General features: G+C 42.8%; 1 protein-coding gene across 1 annotated transcript in view; it reads right to left on the bottom strand.

The window, feature by feature from the left end:
• The window catches only part of BCAN (brevican), a 90,519-nt gene that overhangs the window by 47,808 nt on the left and 20,263 nt on the right, over positions 1 to 22,448 (bottom strand). The window contains exons 2-7 of the mRNA XM_069218298.1: positions 12,445 to 12,554; positions 9,274 to 9,663; positions 8,981 to 9,155; positions 6,085 to 6,212; positions 4,161 to 4,454; positions 1,114 to 1,518 (exon numbers count right to left, since the gene is read on the bottom strand). Coding sequence (XP_069074399.1) covers positions 1,114 to 1,518; positions 4,161 to 4,454; positions 6,085 to 6,212; positions 8,981 to 9,155; positions 9,274 to 9,663; positions 12,445 to 12,554 — 1,502 coding nt within the window. The remainder of the gene's footprint in view (positions 1 to 1,113; positions 1,519 to 4,160; positions 4,455 to 6,084; positions 6,213 to 8,980; positions 9,156 to 9,273; positions 9,664 to 12,444; positions 12,555 to 22,448) is intronic.

Here is a 22,448-nt window from a genome sequence, read left to right as displayed (position 1 = left end):
GGCACCTATAGCAGTGGTCATATTTGCTCAATAAAAATTGCACTTGGGCAGTTTTTTTTTTTTAGATTTCACCAGAGTGCATGGACTTGAAGTAGTAATTTTAAATGTAAAAGAATGTACAATGTACATATTTATGTGCACATATTACAGTACGTAAAGTAGAAGTTACGTAAGTATTCTTGTTCAACTGAATCGTTTCTTTGTTCAAACAATTCCATGTACATTTTTTTATTTTTTAGCAACAATGGAAAAAATTGGAGCATGTGTTTTAAAAGTAATGCTGTGATAATGTAGTTGGTGAAAAACCTAAAATTCAATCTGTTATCAATGTGTGATTACAAAGAAAGTATTTAAAATGTTCCTCTCTAGGGTTACTTGGGGTAGTCATATCACATTATTTAGCATGATCAAATGCATATTTCTCACCTGAGAGGTTTATCCAATGTTACCAGACTATATTGTTCTGGCAAAAATAGGCAAATTTATAGATGTTAAATTTTTATTCCTTTAATTCTTAATGGTCCACTTTTAAGTACTAATTTACTTTGACAGTCTACATTGTTCTGTTAAATTACACATTTTCATTTCTCATTTCCTGTCCAGGTTCGCCCGCTAGTCCTTTTATGTGATGTTCAGCACATTTCCAAAATATTCTCCTGCCATATACCAGGAGTATATTGATGATAAGTTGTTACAGCCAGAACATGTTTCTTAAATGTATGTAGGAACACCTGACTACTTTGGTCTGTTTAGGTCTAGTTGTGTTTTTAGAGCAAAATATGATAGCCCTCTTCATTTCAATCTATTCTAAGGACCTTTCTTTGTGGCTCAAAGCAACTGCCTTATAGAATGTGCTCTCTTCGATACTCTGCAGGCTCCTGACACAAAGAGTCAATGAACAATCAGAATGAGACTTTACTGTCGTTTTGAAAGTTGTACATGCAATGTGGCAGACACTGATAATAATACTCTAACGCATAAATATTTAAAACAAATAATACATAGAAAATCAATGTTAATAAATTAAAGATATTTGCAAAACATTTATAGCATTTACTAAAATAAAATGTAGTCAGGTGACTTTTCTGTTAGAATCAGAAGTTCTTAACCTACCATCCTCTGGCTTTTCTCGACCCAGCTCTAGAGTACTTTCTGACTTTAATTCCTCCTCTTCATGAAAAAAAGTATCTTGATCATTTTTATCGGGGCGCAAACCAGAATCACGTGAGCGTGCAGGGCCAGGAATTGTTTCTGTGTCTGATGTTTCATTGTGGAACTCATGGTTGGAGTTGTCAGTGCTTACTTCTATTGCAGGATGAGGGTCCTCCAGCTCCGTGCCATTGACATCCTTGTGAATTGGCACAGAGTCCACTGAACCTCTTGCCTCATTCTCGGATTCAACATCAGGCAGCCTCAGCTCTTGCAGTTTTTCTGTCACTGTGATAACGTCCTTGATAACCAATTCAGATTGTGTTACTAGGTAATCTTCAGGAGACTCGGTGTATGAGTTGAAAGGTCCTGAAAACGAAGCACCATGTTAAATATACAGCTACCCTAAAAACATTTAACAATCCACTGACAACTTCCATACCTCATAAGATATAAATTTGGAATCTAAAGCATTTGAAGCAGTCGACTCCAAGTCAAACACCAAACATCACATGTAATATGCAGACATCCTTTCTTCTGCTTTTTGTAGTGTTCCTCTTTTTATTCATGTTTAACAAAGAAGACCCTATGAAATCCTATGAGAAAACAATACATAATAAACTAATGAATGACATCTGGAAAGTGCGAATGAACATGCTACAGTAAATTCACATCCACCCCATAGTAATGGAGTCATCAACTTACAGGCCTTCTTACACTATGACATATTTAGGGAAGACGAAACCGTTTAATCAACCCATACTCAGTAAAGCTGGCACATTGTTTATTTTAGGTGTTATAGTCCTGCCATATGAGACAACAGAAGATAAACACATGCTTCGACCTTTTTGTACGTGATGCTCTTGCTTCTGTCCCTGGTAACGTCACATGTTTGAAAATATGCATCTAAAGAGTGGTGTTCTGGTGACCTCATCGTTACAGGGTTGCTTTGCAGTACCTAATCCAAACTCCCACCAAAACCATGGCAAAACTTGGGCACCTAATATAAAGTTTGGTGGACAGCCCTCCAGGTTGGTGAAGACTCTGGCCTCTGTCCCCTCAGTGCAGGACCACCCATCGTAACTGGAGACCTCCACCTTCCTGGCGGGATCTCAATAATGAAAGTGCATCCATGGGCGGGGCATATGCAGCTTCACTACTGTTGAATGTTGAGCCAGTCACAATGCTGAACTGGCCAGCTCATCATTTTCTCTTTCTTTGTGGTAACAAAATCCCAAAACAGAGGATACAGCTACAAAGCAAAAGACAAATGATTGTGCATCAGGGACATTTGAACATTTCCTTTCAGGTTTACCATGGCGTGCAAGACTGTCCCAGGTGGTAAAGGCAATAGAGTTACTCCATAGTGGTGGACAAGCCACCGGATCAAGAGTTTTGGCTGGCAGAGCTGGCAAACGCTGTCAACAGAAACCCATTGATTCTCACACTTAAAAATGGGGTGGTGAATGGCGATTTGGGTGAGGCAAGAGCACCATTGATTTATGGTGTTGCTCCCTCACCAGTATCCTATAAATGGTACCACTTTATGTATATTAAGGATAGATGGTCAGAAGCATTTCTAAACTAAACTTGTGAGAAGGGAGGAACAAGTTCTTGTTGTGCATTAACAGCGACAAAATATACTGATATTTTACATGAGAATATCCTTGCAAAGCAGCTTCCGCTACATTTTTTTATATAGTTCTTTTTTTTCTTTGTCCAGATTTTTAAATATCTGTAAACAATGTCTCACAGCTGGTTGCCACCTCAGAGTGCATTACGTGGGAAGACATGAAGATTATAATCACAATAATAAGTCTTGAAGATGAGAGCGGGAAGCGCCCTACAAGACTCTGTATGTCATCCTCCAAACCCCCAGGCTATGTTATGGTAAAAGCCCTCTGAGTAAGCATGGGCCAGATGTATCAAAGGGTTTTACCCATTCTGTGTCTATGGGAAAATGTGTTCGTACATATGGCCCCATGTGTTTCCCTTGCACTGAATGCGCAGTGAGTCTGGTCTTAGCCACCTTACATGTAACAAAGGGCCTGATTTAGAGTTTGACGGGTGGGTTACTCCTTAACAAATGTGACGAATATCCCGTAGGCCGTATTACAAGTGCCTTTGGATATAATGCAGTTGTAATATGCCGAACAGGATATCCATCACCTTTGGATATCCTGTCGGCTATATTACAAGTGCGATTGGATATAATGCACTTGCAATACGACAAACAGGATATCCATCACCTTTGGATATCCTGTTGGCTATATTACAAGTGTGATTGGATATAATGCACTTGCAATACGACAAACAGGATATCCATCACCTTTGGATATCCTGTCGGCTATATTACAAGTGCGATTGGATATAATGCACTTGCAATAAGACAAACAGGATATCCATCACATTTGTGACAAAGTAGTCCTTCCACCGAACTCTAAATCAGGCCCATAGTTGACCTGACTCATGAAAAAAGTAAAAGTACAGCCTGAAAGCACGTTTACATTTTTTGGCAGACGAGTCTGGCGGGACAAAGTCCTGATGACTGCCAAACTTTAACTGTATTCAGTTATGTATTCTGAAACGTAGCAGAATGCTTGCTAAATCCGATAATTTTGGACTCTGAGCAATTCTGACAGTCTCTATTTACCGATTTCAGTAAAGGGCTTTGTATCAAGAATGGCTGTAGCATGCTGGATGCACCCAGAGGCAGGACTCAAAAGCAAAGAAACAGAAAAAAATATCTTAGATATTAATTATGAAACATTGTGAGAGATAAAAAATAACACAGAGTTGAATGCTACCCATTTAACTTTTTGCAAAATGTAAGAACGTATAAGCTCTTAGTATATTTCATTTTTTTTAAAACATATTAGATACTAATATCTATCTAATGTAATATTTAAAAAAAAAAAAATCTGCTACTTCTTCATCAGTTGTATTTTTGTTTCATAAAACAAAAAGAGCAGGATACCATCAAACTACTGTTTTAGGTTTGAGGTACATACCTCGGTAACAATACACATCGTATGTTGCACTGGAATCAGGGAACCCTGTCTGGTTCCGGAACAGAAAGATGGTTTTGACTCCCGGCAAACTTCCGCCGCATCGCTCCCGTGGTGTGATGATGGGATACCGCACACTGCCATCGGCCAACCAGCCAGGGTTGCATTGGTCAAGCCCGTCATTCCAGGCTGCATAGAGCTGGCCGGTGGTCGCTATTACAGCTCCAAGCTCTCTACAGTGGTTCTCGGCCTGCTCCAGGGTGAATTTGTTTGGGGTAGATTCCAAAAACACTTCTCCTACAACACAAGAGCAAGGTTCATTGAATAGGAACAACAGTTAGACATCCATAAAATACAGCAGGATTATTCTTGACAGTGCAGGAATTGTGGTGCCTTTGGATGATGGTACTTCATGAATTGTAAGGTAGTAGACTTGTGTCACTGATTTAATATTCATCAGTGTATTGAGTCATATGGTTGGACGACCAAGGGCTTTCGCACAGGAATAGGTCCAGGTCAGTATGGATTCTGGACTCACAATTGCCTGCATGCAATTTACAAGGCCCATGCTGGAAAACGTACAGGAAGAAATGCATTCACAACACAAAAGTTCATGCCTTGATATTCTAGCTCCTGCCATGAGGTGTGTAGCTGTCAATAATGCAGCAGATGCAAAAGATCTATGTGCATCACTTTGCCAGTGAAGGGTACATACAGATCTTACACTCTCACATCTCTGACCCAACTCCCATGGAACTATTGTGCAGCTCAAGCTGTGCACAAATATTACAATATTTGCATGCTCAAACTCCCATTCTGAATTTGCACAGGCACATATTTTGTTTCTCATTAAAGCGAATAAATACATGCCCTCCAGTTATTTCCCATTGACACCTGTGCATGTCATACAAGAGCATTACAACAATGGAACCCAAGTACTGGAGCATCTAAGCCAAAGATATGATTCTGGACTATGTTTGTAGGTAGCCCCTGCTTTTTTTTGGTAGCTAATTGGGTCAAGCGCTACAGATGTTTCCAAGTGGACACCAGTTTGTATAACATTTGACTAACAAAAATATGTGTGCCTAAAGAGGCCAGACCTTGATCAGATTTGGGACCTGGCACACCATATCACCGATTTGAGCATGTTCTGTGCATGCCGGTGTCGGGAAGATTTTAATCAGGGGAGTCTGTCGGTTTCTAATGGTCTCCACACAGAAGTTTAGTAACTTCCAAATTCAAAGCAGACATTCACAGAGCCTGGAGGAAATAGAGAATAACTCTATGCGTACGCCTCGAAAAAACAACTAACTCTCTCCTATTTGAAGTATGAATTCCTGGATTCATGGGGAAATTTACTAACATTTTGCAGTGGGCTTGTGTTTCATAAGTGCTTGCTTAAAAGTTGCCTGAACATAATGCAAAGTAGCACATTCATTGGCATTCTCAATCAACCACCCATAGTTTGTTGTGCCAAGCCCTATCAACTTACACTGGTAGAGAAGGCTTTTTGCCAAAATATTATGACTCTTTCGGGCAGGTGTTAGAAAGGAGAAATATTTTTATTTCGCATCACTTTTCTGACTTTGCATTTGTACTGCACTGTACAGCACGTACCAAAAGTATGAAACGTTTTAACGTTTATCTTAGAATGGTGTGTTGTACTAGATGTACAAAACCTATGCTAGACATCACACACACCTTTGCACTATGATGCAAAGGTTTATGCGTGGTGCCAGGTAGCCTGACTGTGTGCCAGCACCAGGGAAGAGAGTGGCAGTGCCATGTATTGGTCGATAAGGGACTCCCCTGCTCTCTTCTTTCAAGCAATGCCGAGCTGCCCACATGTGTGTTTTGCAAGGAAACACTCCATAGATTATGTTATAAGTGAATACTTTAGAATGTAATAATAAGGGAGATGGATTACCATGTAGCTCCTCAACATAGCAGTATACATCGTACATGTCTTCGGGATCCACCACTCCATAATTACGAACCCCGGGGTGTCCGTCCATGTCCCCATAGCAGCCCTCCCGGGGGACCTGGATTGGATATCTGGCATGGTATTCAAGAGAAAGTGTATATCATTACTGCAGATGTAGGGATAAAAAAACACAAGTACAGTAGGTAGTAATGAGTTACCATTCCTGGCATACAACTGTGAGAAAATAAATTGAAAATACCTATTACTTATTAGGGGTATATGAATCCTGTCATATTTGACACCATACAATGTACACCACTAATTAGAACTAGGGGTGTACAAAAGTTACATTTAGTTGTACGTAACTAAGTGACATTTCAGAAAAATGGTGTGAAATTATGGATACATATGTAAAATACAAAACCAGCATTTGGCAGTATATTTTAGCATGAAATACATTATTGCTTCCATTTTGGACATAAAAACACTTTTTGCCTTAAACATGTAGCGTAAGAAAACACAAACAGCAGCCACTTGCTTTCTGGTCACTCATGTTGTTCTTGTGCGTTTGTGCTGGATTTTTTGCAATGAACGTCCTGCAATTGCTCAACGTGGCGCAATAGGGTCATTTTAGAAATTTCATGTAACAAGCGTAATGTAAAATTACCAAATTTAACAGAGATTATGCCAGCAAAATGGAAGTTTCACCAGGGCCCAATTGGAAGATTATTACCACAGGAAATAAAGTACCTTTACCTCCTTTTTTCCACATTTCAATCATTTAATTTCCTTCTCCATCTACTGTATGATCCATCCTTCCTATATATGTTTACATTGTGTTTTTTAGAGAACTAAGCAGGTTGGAAGAGGCAGGCAACGCTCTGATGGGAAGACAGGCTTTTGGAACGTAATGCACATAGTTGTGTTATGATGTAAACATGGGGGTGCATAAAGATGCAAAGTTTATTGCCTTGGGATGAGGTTTTTCTGAGAGCACCAAAACAACATGAGTGTCAGTGGTCATGATAGCGGCGTCTGCTTTGGTGGCTGAATCCACCAATGCGGGTAGTCGCAGATGACACACCTGGTGAAAGTGTTGGAAGACCTACATTATGCTTACAGATCTATGGAGAAAACCTTGGGCACGGTGGGGGGACTTAAATGTAGGAGAGATGATGACAAAGTTACAGAAAGTTGTCTTTGAAAGAGTTGTATTTCCAGTTTATTTATAAAAGTGGGAGGGGATTAAGCCTCATGTACTGACATGGAGCCAGGGTTCCCTATTGTTGGTGTACAGCTGCTGAAGGATTGAGATGAAGGGCCTTATCTATAGTTTGGTAGGTGTGGGACATACACTAAAAGAGGCCAGATGTCCTGTCCACTCTATTCAGAGTGCATACACATCCATGCACTTTAAATAGGGCGGACGGGTCATTTTTGGCAGATATCCTGTATCCACCGAACTCTAAATCAGGGCTGAAGTCCTCTCCTCAGAGTATGGTATTAAAATATCATTGTCAGAATACCATTTGATATATTGTGTCCTAAATATTGTTTACAAAGCTATTGCCCCACTGGAATTAATAATAAAAAAGGACAGTGGCAATGGGACATATGTGCACTGTGGGACTGTCATTGTGACTGGACAGTGCCCTATTTTAAGATGTTGGCTTTCAAAGGATAAGGATAGAGCACCAATGTCAGATGACAGGCTTTAATAGGGAGAAGGATAAGGGCACCATTTGTGATACCTCATTGAAATTGGAAAGTGCTCTATTTACTGAATGGTGCGCTTTATTAGGAAAACGGTTACAGATTTGTGATCTTATTGTGCTTGGAGAGTGCAACATTTAACAAGGTATAGCAGAAGTTTAGGCGCCACATGTGACATTCATAGCACCTGGGAGAGTGTCCATTTTTAAGACGGTCATCTTTAATATAGGTATTATGAGTGGCCAGTAATGGACATGGAGAACGCTCAAGCTTACGATAATTGGTTTCCATACAAAAGGTATGTAGCCATGTTTTCTGCCCCTGTTTTTTGTTTTTGCTGAGAAAAACTCCCAAAGAGGAAGTTTCCATGAAAAAAAAAACTCAATGGTCCTGAAATGCTGGAAATGTTCTCCTTGTGAGCTGTGCCGTTGTTTATTTTCTCTGTCCGGACCACCATGCCTTGCAAGGCAGTCCCTGGCAGGAAAAATCCTTTATGGTCACCCTGCCATAATTAGTGTAGGGCCACACTTCACAGGGATCTGGCAGCACAGGCGTGCATGGGCTGCAAAGTCAATGGTTTCCATTGACAGAGCCAGCTGAGTTTCTGTTGGCAGAATCTCTTCTCTCTCCCCACCGCCAATTTGGATGGCTGAACTACTTGTTGTAAGACATGGTATGTGCCATATTTTGGCATATGTCCTACACGAAATGATTGCCTTAAATAAATTAGCTCCTTTATGACATTTTCACCGACTGTTGGTGGGTTGCAAAATATGTATTTTTTAACTGTTTATTCATAGTAAATGTTGCTTTTATACTCATCATGATCACGAATTTGCACATTCTGGTGCAAAATTGCCCCAAATAAGTCAAAATTGCTATGCACATTTCCAATTTAAGTAGGGACATGTTTCCATTTCTTAACTTTTCAAGGGTCATGGCGTTAACGTGGGTGCACTGGGTATTCAGCATAGGGCCAGTGTCTCTACTCTGCTTTTGAGCCTGTAATTCCAGATGAGGCTCATAGTAGACAAAAACCCTGAAATATATAAATGCATCATGTGCTAGTTGTTCAATATAATGAATATGGTATAAAAAGTTTTTAAAAAACAAAGCAAATTTTCAAAGTAAACTTTTTTGCTCTAACTTTCAATTTTAAATGAATTCTTTTAAACCTGCTGCCCACCTCACAGTTTGATCTGCAATCCAGCCGGCATCGCACTGCTCATATCCACTTTGGTAGGCGGCAAACAGTTGCTCTGCTGTGGCTATGTGGGCACTGATCCTGGAGCAGGCCTCCTGCGCTTTGGCAAAGGTGAAGGCGTAGCGTGTGAAGCCCTCCCGATAGAGGAAGACAACTCCTATGGCAGAGAGAAGAAGCTGTAAGACCATCATGGCAACTGCTAGCATGGCACAGCACTGGGCGAAACGTTGTAGCCCGGAATAAAGCCTTCATCAGGGCAGGGAAGTGTTTATTACCTTTAACTTTCACTTCCACCAGGTCGTGGTCATCCTCGATTCCATGCTGAACATCACACCTATATATCCCGGAGTCATTTGATCCGAGTTCAGACAGGACTAAAGTGACATCTGACGTAGACGCTGCATAAAAGGGCAAGGTGACTCGGAAGCGGTAAGCTTCACTGATTTTGACTTTTCTTCCCCGAGCCACTAGGATTTCCACCTCCTTTTCATCTGTGATGAAGGTCCATTTCACCCGGGGTGTAATCAGTGCAACTCTGCGGCTTACAGTTGAGGTTTCCACTGGGGCCAGGTAGGTGATATGGCAAGGTATGGTGAGGGTACCAGAGAGGACGGCTTTTATTGGTTGATGTTGGGGGATAGACACTCGCAGCGCTTTCCCGTCATCTGTATGGGGAGAGAAAAGGCCTTAAGAGACAGACCTGCAACCAAAAGCACATAAATCAGAGCAAAAAATGGATGCTAAAATAACAAAGATTTGGTAAATTTTTTAATAGTATTTGGGGGAAAACATACATTGTCTAAATTATGGTGCACTACAGATGTTGTCATGTATGTCTCTGTCAAACTCAGAATAAGACGTGAAGTCTGAGGATGCAGGAGACGTGTCAAAGAGCTTATATTATCTTTCTGAGCTCAACCACAACTTCTGTTAGATCACCTAATGAAACTTCTGCAGTTCTGAGGAAGCAGGTTTATTATTGTTTTTAAATAGATATTTCTTAGCAAGTTTTGTTACTGTGCCCAATACCAAAGACCCAAACCAGCACACTAAAATCACAAAATAAATTATCTGAATATGCTAAACATGACATACTTGATACCCTCCCCTCAAGAGGTAAGGAGGCACACTATTTTGGCCTTTTATTCACATTGGCTACTCTTTTCCTCCCTTGGTACCAGATGTTTGATGTGCTGGCTACTCTAATCTCAGTTATAGGATGAGCAACATTATGTAGCAGAAATACTGATTCAGCTATGTTACAGATATCTACCATGAAACTATGGGGTTTAACAGAGATTGGACCCCAACTTTCCCATGAGTCCAATAATTGTTTAAGTAGGTTTGGCACAATTTGTGTTGGTTTATTATGCAGGTAAATACCACTAGACTACTCTGTGGTAGCAAAATATTGAGACCCATATTTATGAAGGCTTTACGTTGTCCTTGCATCATGCAAGGTGACACAAGGACAACGAAAAAGGCTTCAGTAATATTTACAAAGCCACACAAGGCTCGATTTGCGTGGCCTTACATGGCTTTGTAAAGAAATGTAATCCAAGACTGCTGTTTGCGCTGCGTTACCTTACATTTTAAGTTGGTAGGTGTTCTCTGGGTAGAGCAAGGCCTTCCCATGCATCCACCCATAGTTCTTGGTGAATTGCCAGATTTACAAAGACTTGTAACGCTGGGAATGCGTCAAAATTCTATACCTTTATTCTATACCTTTCCAAGTGAGGCGTAAGAAGGAGGAATATCTTAGTTTCTCATTGTTATTTCTTCTTTTCACATGTGCTACATTCTGCAGTACACGTAGAAAAAGAAAGGTGCCTCAAAGGTTGTTTTTGTGTAGCAAGGTGTCCCTTCCTGCCCCAAAGCAATCCTGCCTGTAATGCAGGCATGGTTGCACTATGGCGCAAAGGTACCTGTGTTGGCCCTAGGCTGCACACAGTGCACAAGCGCAAGGAGAGCAGAAATGCTACATATGTTTGTAAATATGGAGCATTTCTGCTCTCTGCCTTACATGAAACATAGCCCAGCAACTTTGCTTGCTGCCCTGCGCTGCATGAAAGGAAGGATTCCGAGCGCATCAGGCGAGAGTGCAGGAGCCCCACTGTCAGGGAAAAACTTCAGACTCAAAAATACTGGTCCCTGTGATTATACGAGTCCTCCAGGAGTATTTTCAAGGAATATCGGCTAAGCAAAAAGCAAGTTGCTGTGATCCAAAATGCGATTCAGTCCCCATGCAGTGCTGACAAAGTCTGCCTCAACTTCTGACATAATTGAAATTACTGGGTCATCCTGACAGTGAACTCTCTTTTCCTTTCGTATCTTGACTATACGAATTGGGAAAAATTGACTCACCTTTCATTATAGCCTTAAAAAAGCCCCAGGCGTGCGTGCCATGCAAGGGGAGAAACACATGTTGACTGGAAGAATCATTTCTTATCCCAGAATTGGAATAAAGGACTTTAATTGTGATACAATACTTAAATGTCTTGAATTCTAGATCGATTCCATTTTGGAACAAACAACATGCTATATTGTTATCAGTCTACCTTAGCCACCAGAAAGTGTTGTAAAAACTCTAGCTGCCTCTCAGAGCCAGAAACAGATTCAAGGGTGTTTTAGTGTATAGAAGACCTTCCTCTTGCCAGATTGATCTGCAAAACCTAAGCTCACTGTAGCAGCTTTAAGTCCATGGAGCCTCACTATGGGATGGGAAATACTATTAAAAACCCTGTCTGTGCACATTCCTCGTGCAAAGTAGAAGTATGTGTGAGAGCTGTTATATCCAGCTCTGTACAGCCTCATCACTGCCACTATTTGGAAAGAGACTAAGGGGCAGAATTACTACTTTAATAACGCAATGTTGCCGCCATGTGTGAAAGGGGAGTGTGGGAGAGTGCATATTTACTCAGACTTACTTTAAAATTGTTCCTGCTTTGTATGTGTGATGTTCTTTGCAACGCACAAAGTTTGAAAAGTGTGGTGAAAAAACATTGTTTCTCCTACTTTACGCCTGCTTCAAAGAGCAGTAAATTGTTTTGCACACATTCCTGTTTACCGCTGTTAGTAGATATGGCTTTGCATCAAATCCCATGGGTGACACCAAGCGACCACCTTATGACCACTGTGAGTGGTCGCACCCTTTGATGCAAAGAAACACAAAGTATCGCGACTGCTAGTTGCTGTGTTTTTACACAAATATCCAGTGCAAAAGCATGTTCTGATGGAAAGTAAATAGTCTATCAACACTGTGCTGATTTGCATGACTTCTTTAGATTTACCTTACATTGCGCCTCAGTTTTTCTGACGCTGTAACTAGAAGGATTTTTTTTACTAATTGTTGCTATATGTATACTGTCATATGTAGTACAGTTACCTTTTAGGCTTAGTTCTTGGCATGCTAAATAAAACAAAATAAATCATTGAGAGCAGAGGACCTGAATGTTCCCCGGTCGGTGAGCTGGATACCAGCATGGCCTGGATGAGCACAAACACCAGCAAAATGGTCCCCATCGCCCCTCTTTGGGCAAAATGCCAGATCCAGTTCCTAAAAGTAGACAAAGGGAATATGTGAGAGAAATGGTGACACGTTCTCCACAGGAGGCTGTACATACAAGATGGCCGACACATGTGCAACGTACATGCAAGTGAAGGATTTAAAAACATGCTTTGTTTATCTCCAGCAAGGTGTACTCAAGCTCTTTGGTGCAAACTTTGTGGACATTCCTGCTTTTTTCCCTGATGTTTACATGTGCAGTTATGATATTGAAGTTCTACAGAGATCCTCTGCCATATATACTGTTTGTCTTCCTTTACATTGATGAGTATTGGTTATTCCAGGACAGTCCCAGTTTTTCACCATCTGTCCCAACAAATTCCAGTAAATTTGGATTGTTCCTTAGTTTTCAGAGAGGGTCTGCTGACCACAGAAGAAGGAAGTTTTCATATATTCTAGTAAAGAATTTGCATCCCTTAACAGAAAGAAAATGAATCAACACAGATGATAATGTGTGAAAATATTTGCATTTGATTCCCCCTAATGCCTTGTTGTCTGTTATCTCTGTTAGTAAGAGCTATCAATTAGCCCATTCATTTTTCCTCAGTCAGTATAACATTGAAGTCCTACTTCTTGGTTTCTGGAATGCCCCTGTTTACGTTTTTAACATGTTTTCATTGTTTAAACTTTAAATTGTTGGTTTTGTTTATTTGCTTCTTAGGAGTTATGTATTTTCAGGGGAGGACTGGCACATGAATTAATAGATTGATTCAAAATTCATGAAAATTGTACCTCTTCCACGTGGACACTGTTACTTGTGCATCATTTGTATCTGCATAGGGAGGATAAAGAATCTCTCAACAGCTCATTATAGAGATAAACGCAAGTCACCCTAGGACTTCTGTGCCCATGCAGAGACATAAGGCCCTGACAGAAGGGGTTTATACCGTGATGCATGTCCAAGTTGACTTGCAATAGCCTTTTCTGTGCTATTGAAGGTATTTTTTGCTAGATGTATATATACTGTTAAACTCCCTCCTTTTCTAAAAATGCATTATTTCTGAATCTTCGTTCTTTTCATTCCTATTTCTGCTCTTACCTGCAATATCGCCCTCCACTGGGGCAGTGGTATTTTACTAACACAGGGGTGAAATGCGCTGTTACATTTTGCCCTAACCTAAAAAGAGTGCATTGTGATGAATTACCAGGTTTTGATTGCAGAGTGAAGTTGCCTCCCTGGTATTGACTTTACATTTCTGATATAAATCCTTTTTTAAATTGTATTTTATTCCATTTTGTGATTATGCAGATAAAACCATACTTTGCAAACATGCAGCAGTGCAAGCTTCTGAGTACAATGCAAAGGAAGGAACATGGGGCCATATGTACGAACACATTTTCCCATAGACACAGAATGGGCAAAACTGCTTGCTACATCTGGCCCATGATCGCAAAATGTGGCATTATTGACAGTAAAGCTAGGGGGGACGATAATACTCCAAGCCCCCTGGCTACAGTGCAGCGTAGATTTGAGTGCAGGGGAGAATGGACGTCCTATAAAGAAGGCATTCTTGGGGTAATTAAACATCAGAATAATCGCATAAGTGAGACAAATTCCAACCCACTGTACCTCATCACTGGAGTCTCCCTCAGAGCCAGGTGAGTGCTCATCATCGAATTTGTCAAAAGGGAGCCCCCACGTAGCAATTGCATCCATAGCAAGTTCATCTGAGCGGGTAAGTTGCATGTGTGCCTCCTCAGCTAGTCCCCATTCAAGGAGATCCCGCACCCACGCTGACAGTCTTGCACTCATCCAACCGATGGCCGCCCTCCCCTTGGCCAGTAAGAGGACAAGTTGAGCAAATCTATAAGGGAGTTTCCGCCCTTTAGGTTGTTTAATCGCTCCCAATAAACAAGCCAGCGGGGTCCGTGGTATCATTATACTAGTGGCTCGTGTTATCTTGGGAGTCATGTCTTTCCAGAAGGCCTGAATCCCAGAACCATCCCAGGTTAAATGCAAGAAGGTAACCACCAACTCCTCACATCAGGTACATCTAGATTCCCTGGAAGGGTCGATCCTGCTCAAGTGGCTGGCGGTTCCGTAAGTACGATGCAGAAAATTAAATTGTAGCAGTTTAAAGTGCTGATTACAGCACACAGTCTGTACCAGCTCACAGGTCCGTGCCCAAACTGTGTCCGTGATGGGTACTGCCAACTCTCTTTCCCAAGCCCTACGTGCCACATATGGAGAATTTACCCTTTCCTCACGTAGCGCCCTGTAGAATAGGGTGATTAAGTGCCTCCCCACTCCCCACTGAATCAGTCCCCCCAGAACCTTCGGGGACTGTGGTCCTGCAGAGAATCCAACATATAACTCTCTGGCAACTCACTCCTGAGGAACTGACCTGGACCCACCCGAAGGTTTCCTGTGCCTCCTCAAAGGTGATAAAGGTTTCTCTGGGGCATAAATCGCCTGCCACCTGACATCCCCATACCCTCCATCGATCCACAGACATACTGTCATCCAGCGATTTGAACATAGGCAAGTCCCAGAGCTTAAGCTCTCAGTCAAAGTGGGCTCTGCGAACTGCCCTGCCCACCACTTCCTCCCAAAGTGCTGCCATTTTCCAGACCAGGTAGGGAATGGGGGATTCCAAGCCGCATCAGCAATCATGTCAGAGTGTTATCGCCTAGCATGTCTATGTATAACCGCTTCTCCTAATTATCATGATCAGTTAACCAGCATGCAGCATGCTGTAAATTGGCTGCAGAACAATAGAGGTGAACATCTGGGATAGCCAGGCCCAAAGCTCCATATCCAATTTAAGTGTTGTAAACGCTACCCTGCTGCGTTTCCCCGCCCATATTAGTGAAATCAGTAAGCTGTTGGGTTTCCAGAAGAACAGGGGACCCAATGGGAACATCGTATTTTGAAGGAGATAAAGGCAGCAGAGACGTAAATTCCATTTTGGCCACCGCAGCCCGACCTATGACAGAAAGAAGGAGTGTGTACCAAAAGCGGACTGAGCCCTCCAAACCCTCCACCATCTTGTCCATATTGAGCCATTTGTGAAATGATTCCATGTGTGTGATCTGCATGCCCAAGTATCTAAAGCCCTCTGTCTCCCACTGTAGGCCCAGTATAGGCAGTTGGTCTAGAGGCCTCCCAACCGAGCACCTAAGGGGAAACAGAAGTGTCTTCCAGAGACTGACTTTAAGCCCGGAGACCTTGCCGAAGTCATGGAGTAAACCCAACAACATTGTCACTGATCTGCTGGGTGAATGTACATATACCAGGGCGTTTGCCACGTGTAAAGAAATGATATGGTTGCGACCTCCCACCCACATTCCCCAAGGCTCTAGGGCGAAGAGGAGTGGAGAGAGGGGGCACCCCTGTCTCGTCATTTTTCCCACCAGCCACACCTCCTACAAGTTGTGTCCCACTTTTAAGCGGACCGTAGAATTGGTGAAAAACAGGCGCACCCAGCTGCGAAAGTTGGGTACGAATCCCATCCCTTCTAATACCGCTATCAGGTAGTCCCACTCCACCGTATCAAAAGCTTTCTCTAGATCAAAAGAGACCAAGGCCAATTCGTGTTCGCCCCCCCCCAGTCTCGTGCATCACAAGTGAGAAGTTGTAGGTTAAGCGTTGTACTTCTGGCCAGCCTGAAGCCGCATTAGTCTTCATGGACCAATTCCTGAATGCCCCCCCTCCCAAGTCTAGAGGCTAAAAGCTAAGATAGTAATTTCACATCTGAATTTACCATTGTGAGGGGTCGGATGCATCACCCCTGGATTTTAACATAAGACATATGATTCCTTCCTTCATGGTGGGCGAACGTACACCGCATGCCTGGGTCTCATGAAAGAATTCCAGTCATTTTTCTCTCAGGGCAGCTGAATATGTTTGAAGAAACTCCACTGGAAACACATCCCTCCCTCCCCCAGGAGCCTTGGATTTATTGAGGGCCTGCAGGACTTTGCCGAGCTCCTCACTGGTAATTTCACCCTCTAGATAACGCGCTGTATTAGACGGCAGAGCAGGTAACCGGACCTCCTTCAAAAATTCCTCCCGGGTGCCTGATGAACTCTCCTCCCCATCCTTCTATACCCTGCAAAAGTATTCTAGAAGGCCCTCATAATTTCCTGTTGATTATTTACCAGTGCTCCCATCGATGTACAAATGTGTAGTATAGGGGGAAATTCCTGCTTCCGTTGTAGAATCCATGCAAGGAGCCTGCCGGCCTTATCTCTCTTCCTGTGAAGAAGTTGTCTAAATATTTGCAGGGTGCATTTGTCTAACGAGTTCCAAATCCTGTTTATTTCCTGATGAGCCGGAGGGCCCCCGCACGGGCCTCTGCCACAGAGGCCTCTGAGCCCTGCAGGGATGCCAGCCGGCACTCTTGCTCCAGTTGTTTCGCCTCCAATTGGTGGCGGACCCCGCAAGTGGTTCTTATGATTGACCCCCCTCAATACTGCCTTAAGGGCATCCCACTCTGTGGCCCTGGAGGGTGTAGTCAGTGAGGGACATTGCCCAGGAATCCCGGCACATTGTGTCTGACAGAAGGTCAGTTGGCATTCGTTAAGTGTGCTCTCTGCTTCTAACAGTCCATCTCATTCGCAACAGGACTGGCGCATGGTCAGATAGGAACCGCCCCAGATGGACTACCCCCACAAAACAAGAAAGCTTGCTCAGACCATTTGGTCATCAGAAGTTTGCAGTTGGAATCCTGGCCCCCATTAAATTTTAAATGCATCAAACACTGCCTTTAATTCTGAGGGTGACCAAGTACTATGTGCTGCCCAAATGTGCTGAGTGAAGAACTAGGTGCTGGGAATCAACGTGATTTGCTCATAGGTGCAGAAAGCTGTCAAGTGTGTTCCTGTGGTTTCAAATGGAGGTCTTCTTGGTTCAAAGCTGAAACAGATATCAAGACGAGCACATCTTGGCTCTCAGGACAATATTCATGCCTTGATAAGAAGAGGGATGCAGACATCACTAGTGCAGCCGGTGCAATGGCTCACGGGCCCAAAAGTGTCAGGGCCCTCTGGACCCCACGTACTGCTGTCTTTTCAGGAAATATGGGTGGTGCACATTTTGCTTGTTTGCATTAGGATCCTGGGCATCCTTCGTATCTTACTGGTTAAGATATGTTTTTCCCAATTCCGAACTTCAGTCGGGTTGGACTGGGAACCATAAGTAGTCCTGGCCAAACCGCCCCTGATCCCTTCCGTCTCACTTTCTCATCTCTCTCCTTTCCCCGCTTTCCTCTCTCTCCGGAAGCTTTTAATTACCCAGGAAAGCTGGATAAAGAGACAGACGCTCCAGCAGTGTCATCTCCCCTAAACACCAGCCTTCAAAAGCTCCAGCCCACAGGGGAAATGCCCGGTGATAAAAAGAGCCCTGCATGACTTCAGTAGTAGACTTGACACTTTTCCCAGAATAAAATGCTGGCCATCTGTTCATCTTCTGTGTTCATTTTGAAATTGGTCTTTTTATCTTTGTTTACTTTTATCAGTGCTTAATTTGAGCCGGTGGTTTCTGGTGCGGGGCACCAGCACTTTTTTTTTAGGGCCGGCACTTATTTTTCTGCCTCAAGCATTTACTATGAGCAAAAGACACACATGGGAAAGATGGAGGAAGAGAAAAACGAATAAGCGCCACAAAGGGAGAAAGCAGAAAGCTGCAAAAGTCAGTTGAAGGGGCATGGAGCGGCTGTAAATGGATTGAAGAGGCCGAAATGGCTTTAGGATTACGCTGCCTCAGTATTCTGTGCTGGCATATTTATTTGCTGAAGCTGCGCCTTTCAGAGGAGAAGTTTGGGCACTGGAACATTTTTATTTACAAATTAAGCACTGACTTTAATTATCAGACAAGGGTCATAAGGACAGCTGTAGAACAAATTTTTAAAAAAAATTTTATGGCGGGTTTAATAATCAAGAGGTTGACCAATGGGCAAAAAGTAGCTGAAAAGAGACAGAGGAATATAGAAAAGCTGTAATAAAGGGAGGAAGCTGGGATAAAAAACATACAAAATAGAGAAAAAGTTATAGGAAGTATAGGGTGGTGGGAGAAAGTGGCATGAAAATGAGGTAGCCTTTGTTTTACAGTTTTATATAGCGCGAACTCAAAGGGACGGTATGTATTAGAGCACTTTACACCTGCACCAGTTACATTACACAAGCACATTCATTTTTGTGTTTTAGGCACGGGGAGGTTAAGTGATTTTCCCACAAAAAGAGGATGCTAAGACTCGAACCTTGTTCTCCAGGTCCAAAGAGGCAGCTCTGGCCCATATGCCATATCTTCTACCATCCTTGAGGTACGCCATTGATGTTTGGCAAACCTGGCATTTCTCAGCGCGAGAGACGGTCTCATAGAAAAACACTGTGCTCCTGCACCGATTTTCATAGCCGTGGGCCCTGGTGCCAGAACACCTGCTGCACTAACGATAGCCACGCCCCTACCCAGATCCATAATAGAGGCGGGCGTTTGATGCTGAGCCGGTATTGATTAAGCATGTTCATTTTGAGGCCAATCCCACGGGACGCCATGGAAACCGCCGATTCTCCAACATTTGTAACTCTCTTGTCCGCTGGTCTGCAAATGGCTGCATTGAAATGAATGGAATTGGGGGTGAAGGGGCACTGAGTTGCTCCCGATTGCTCGAGCTAAGGAGGGGCTCACAATGGGGCACTGATGTTCAACGGGGAGCCAAAGGAGGGGCTGCGGCCTTGAGATTCAGCTCACGCCGGACCCTTGCAAGTCTATTATTTATCCGCTCGACTCTCAATGCCGGAGGAAACAAAGGGGGTATTCTTCCGCAAGCAAGTTCTTGAAAGAGGTTCGGGGCTGAAAATGATTGGCTGCAGTTTACCCCTCTCCCTCCTCCCCATGTCGCAGGGCGATCTGCCTTCTCCATGTCATCTCCCTTCCGAGACCCCTGGTAACAGCAAAGAACCAGGCCCCTGTGAATGGGGTGGGTGTTCCCAGACCCAAGTTTAGTAACACCTCTCTCCTGAACTGACTTATAAAGGCACACTGGTGGGCGTAAAGTAGTACTCCTGTATGACTCTTTTACATATTCTTACATCCCTTTATGAATTGGTCCAAAACATCCGACATGGGAGTAAAATTCAAATATTCAGGGAATTTTCATAAACAAGAAGTACAAATTGAAAGGACTGAGCCTGCTTTTGGCTTTTACTAATATGGAATCAGATATTTCCACTGGATTCACAAAGGTTTGTAAGACTACGCAAAACTAATACTCCTGTAGTACTATTTCCCTGCCTATAAATGTTTTTGTGAGTCGGACCCCACGTGCTCCCAGGAATCGTGAATTCCCTCCATTATCCCTCCCAGAATGTGGCCTGTCAACGATGTTGCTGTCAATCAGTTTGAAAATATGTTCCACCTGAATGCATGTACTGTGATATATTGCAGCGCCCAGGAGAGTGCTTGAAATGGCTGTGCAGAGTTGTAGGTACTCACTGTCCCAGGGTGCCTGCTTCCTGAGCACTAACGCTACTCTCCCAGAAAAAGGAACTCTATCGACAAATTAAGTAAGTGCAGGTACTCAGTATCTGATAGTGTCTGTCTATTTGAAGCACTACTGAAGATGATTTAAATACTGTTACCAAGCCAAGGCCTTGTATTGAGAGGGTCTACCAAAGGCAGCACAGGTTATGTGACCTGGACAGTCTTCACTGGAGATGGAAGTTCATTCAAACATGATCAGGTGAACGATGCATTGAAGGAAGCTTTTCTCGCATGTCACCAGCGGAGCTGAGTCAACATACTGGACTAGAACTGGACAAGGACTTCAAGAGATACAGTTGCTTAACAAAACACAAAGGTATGTGCAGCAAGTTACAACATCACATTTTATTTTTCAGTTTACTTTAGAAATAAACTTCTTATTGCATCTCTTTCAACCATCAACACCACCTCTAAACCCACCTTGTCAATTTGCAGAGGTCCCATAAAAACTGATAAACAATTTGCAGCTCTTCAGAAATGCTTCCTCCTGACAATGTTGACTTCATGATACCAATCTCTCTTACTCCCTTGCTACTATTTAAGTAGTTAGACATCTACCATTGTTTATCAAGAACTTTCTCCCACACAGACTTACTAAGCTTTCTCACCCAGGTTTCAAACCAGGCACTAACTCAAATGGACGTTCCCCGAAGGCAACAGGGGAAGTGACATGAGACGAACACTCAATGGCCTCTAGAGGAGCCTTAACCTTAGAATCTACTAACACCAATATTAAGTTTACACAAATTTCACTGAACTGTGGGCGAAACTGGCCAATATGAATTTGATAAATGGAATAGGGTTTTAAAGTTTGCACCATTCTACGAGAACATGGCTGCCCCCGTCTTCAGTCACTACCAGCCTATGCATGCCTTTTTCCCACTTCGGTGGTCACATTGCTTAAACATCTGTATTTACACCACTACAAATTATCTACTACCACAATCACAGACCAATCAAATCCGGTGCCACCTTGTGCCACCCCTTACAAGGTACTTAGTTGGCACTTTTGTCTTTTCATATTTTTCACTATTCGCAAATGCCACACAATGCTTCGCAAATAATTCTATTTCACCATCCATCTCTCCCTGCACCCATGCTTACTGTCCCAGAGAGACAAAAACTTTAGTTTGAGGTGACACAGTTCTTCCTCAGTGACTTGCTGTCACCTCTCTGCAGCCCCATTCACTAATAGCCATCATTCCAATACACAACAAACCCATTTTAACACTCTCTGGACAGAGGACACCATTCTCTGATGCCAGTTCTAAGGCTTTATCTCATCCTTCTTACAACATTCACCTTTGACCTTACAGCAGTTTCACCACAATCATAGATTAAGGACATCCACTCCCCCTACCAAGAGTATGCTCACTTTCATGATCGAGCTCCACAGTGGGTTTCCACCATGGACATCATTTAGGGGGTCGCTAGTGGCAGCTGAGACCCCTGACTTGCCCCTTGCGACCCCTGGCACTGCCTTTGCGACCCCCGACCTAAGAGGTGGCAAAATGTGTGCTAGGAACAAAATGGAAGTTTGGTCAGTGGGCCCCCACTTTCTTTGTTTTCTCTAATTGTTTTATTGCACTAATAGTGACTAATCCCTCATCATTTACTATTAGTGCAATACAAAATGGACTACAATTAGGTTGAATATTACCTTCTATGGCAGCTAAGCTAAGCAAAAAATGATTTTAAATGTATGTCATATGTGTGCTGGTGGGTGAGTGTGTGTTTTACATGAGAGAGAGAGTGTGTGTAAGTGTGAATTTATGTGTATGTGTAAGCATGCACATGAGTGAAACTGAAGGTCAAAGAGTGTGCGATACCATCATTTCCGATACCCCTGGCATTTTGGTGAATTGACGTTCATGGTGTCCACAAGAAATCTGCAACTCCACCTTTCCTCCCTGGAATATACACAAAGGTGAAAAAAATCCATATTGTCGGCAAGCCAACACATTAGGAAGACTTGTGATCAGACTTGATCTCATATAGGACTCCCTGCATAAACCTTCACACCTCCTGGAATTCCACCAGCAAACCACGGTCTCCCGCTCAATCACTAAATATGTGTTCTCTGCATTTCTTGATACTGCATGGAAAAACCTATGACCACAATTTGTTTACCTTGCTTCTGCTTCAACAAAGCTCTCAAACCTTTTAGCTTTCATTTGCCACCAAAACCCGTCAGCACCAGTCACCGTAATATCAAACGTAAGTTTATCAAAATCCCTCTGGTGCTTATCTGATCATTCAGAAATTGTGCTATTTTTTACTGGTGACCTCAGAGCCTCTATCTTGTCAGACAACATAGGAATACATAACAAAAAGTGCATACTTTTTTAGCAAAGCCAAGGAATTATCATAGATCCTCTTTGCTATCCAGTGCTGTTGGCCTG

This window comes from Pleurodeles waltl, chromosome 12 (genome assembly GCF_031143425.1).
Source record: "Pleurodeles waltl isolate 20211129_DDA chromosome 12, aPleWal1.hap1.20221129, whole genome shotgun sequence".
In the NCBI taxonomy this organism is placed as follows: Eukaryota; Metazoa; Chordata; class Amphibia; order Caudata; family Salamandridae; genus Pleurodeles; species Pleurodeles waltl.
Note: the sequence above shows the minus strand (reverse complement) of the source record. Positions and strands in the feature narration are given on the sequence as shown.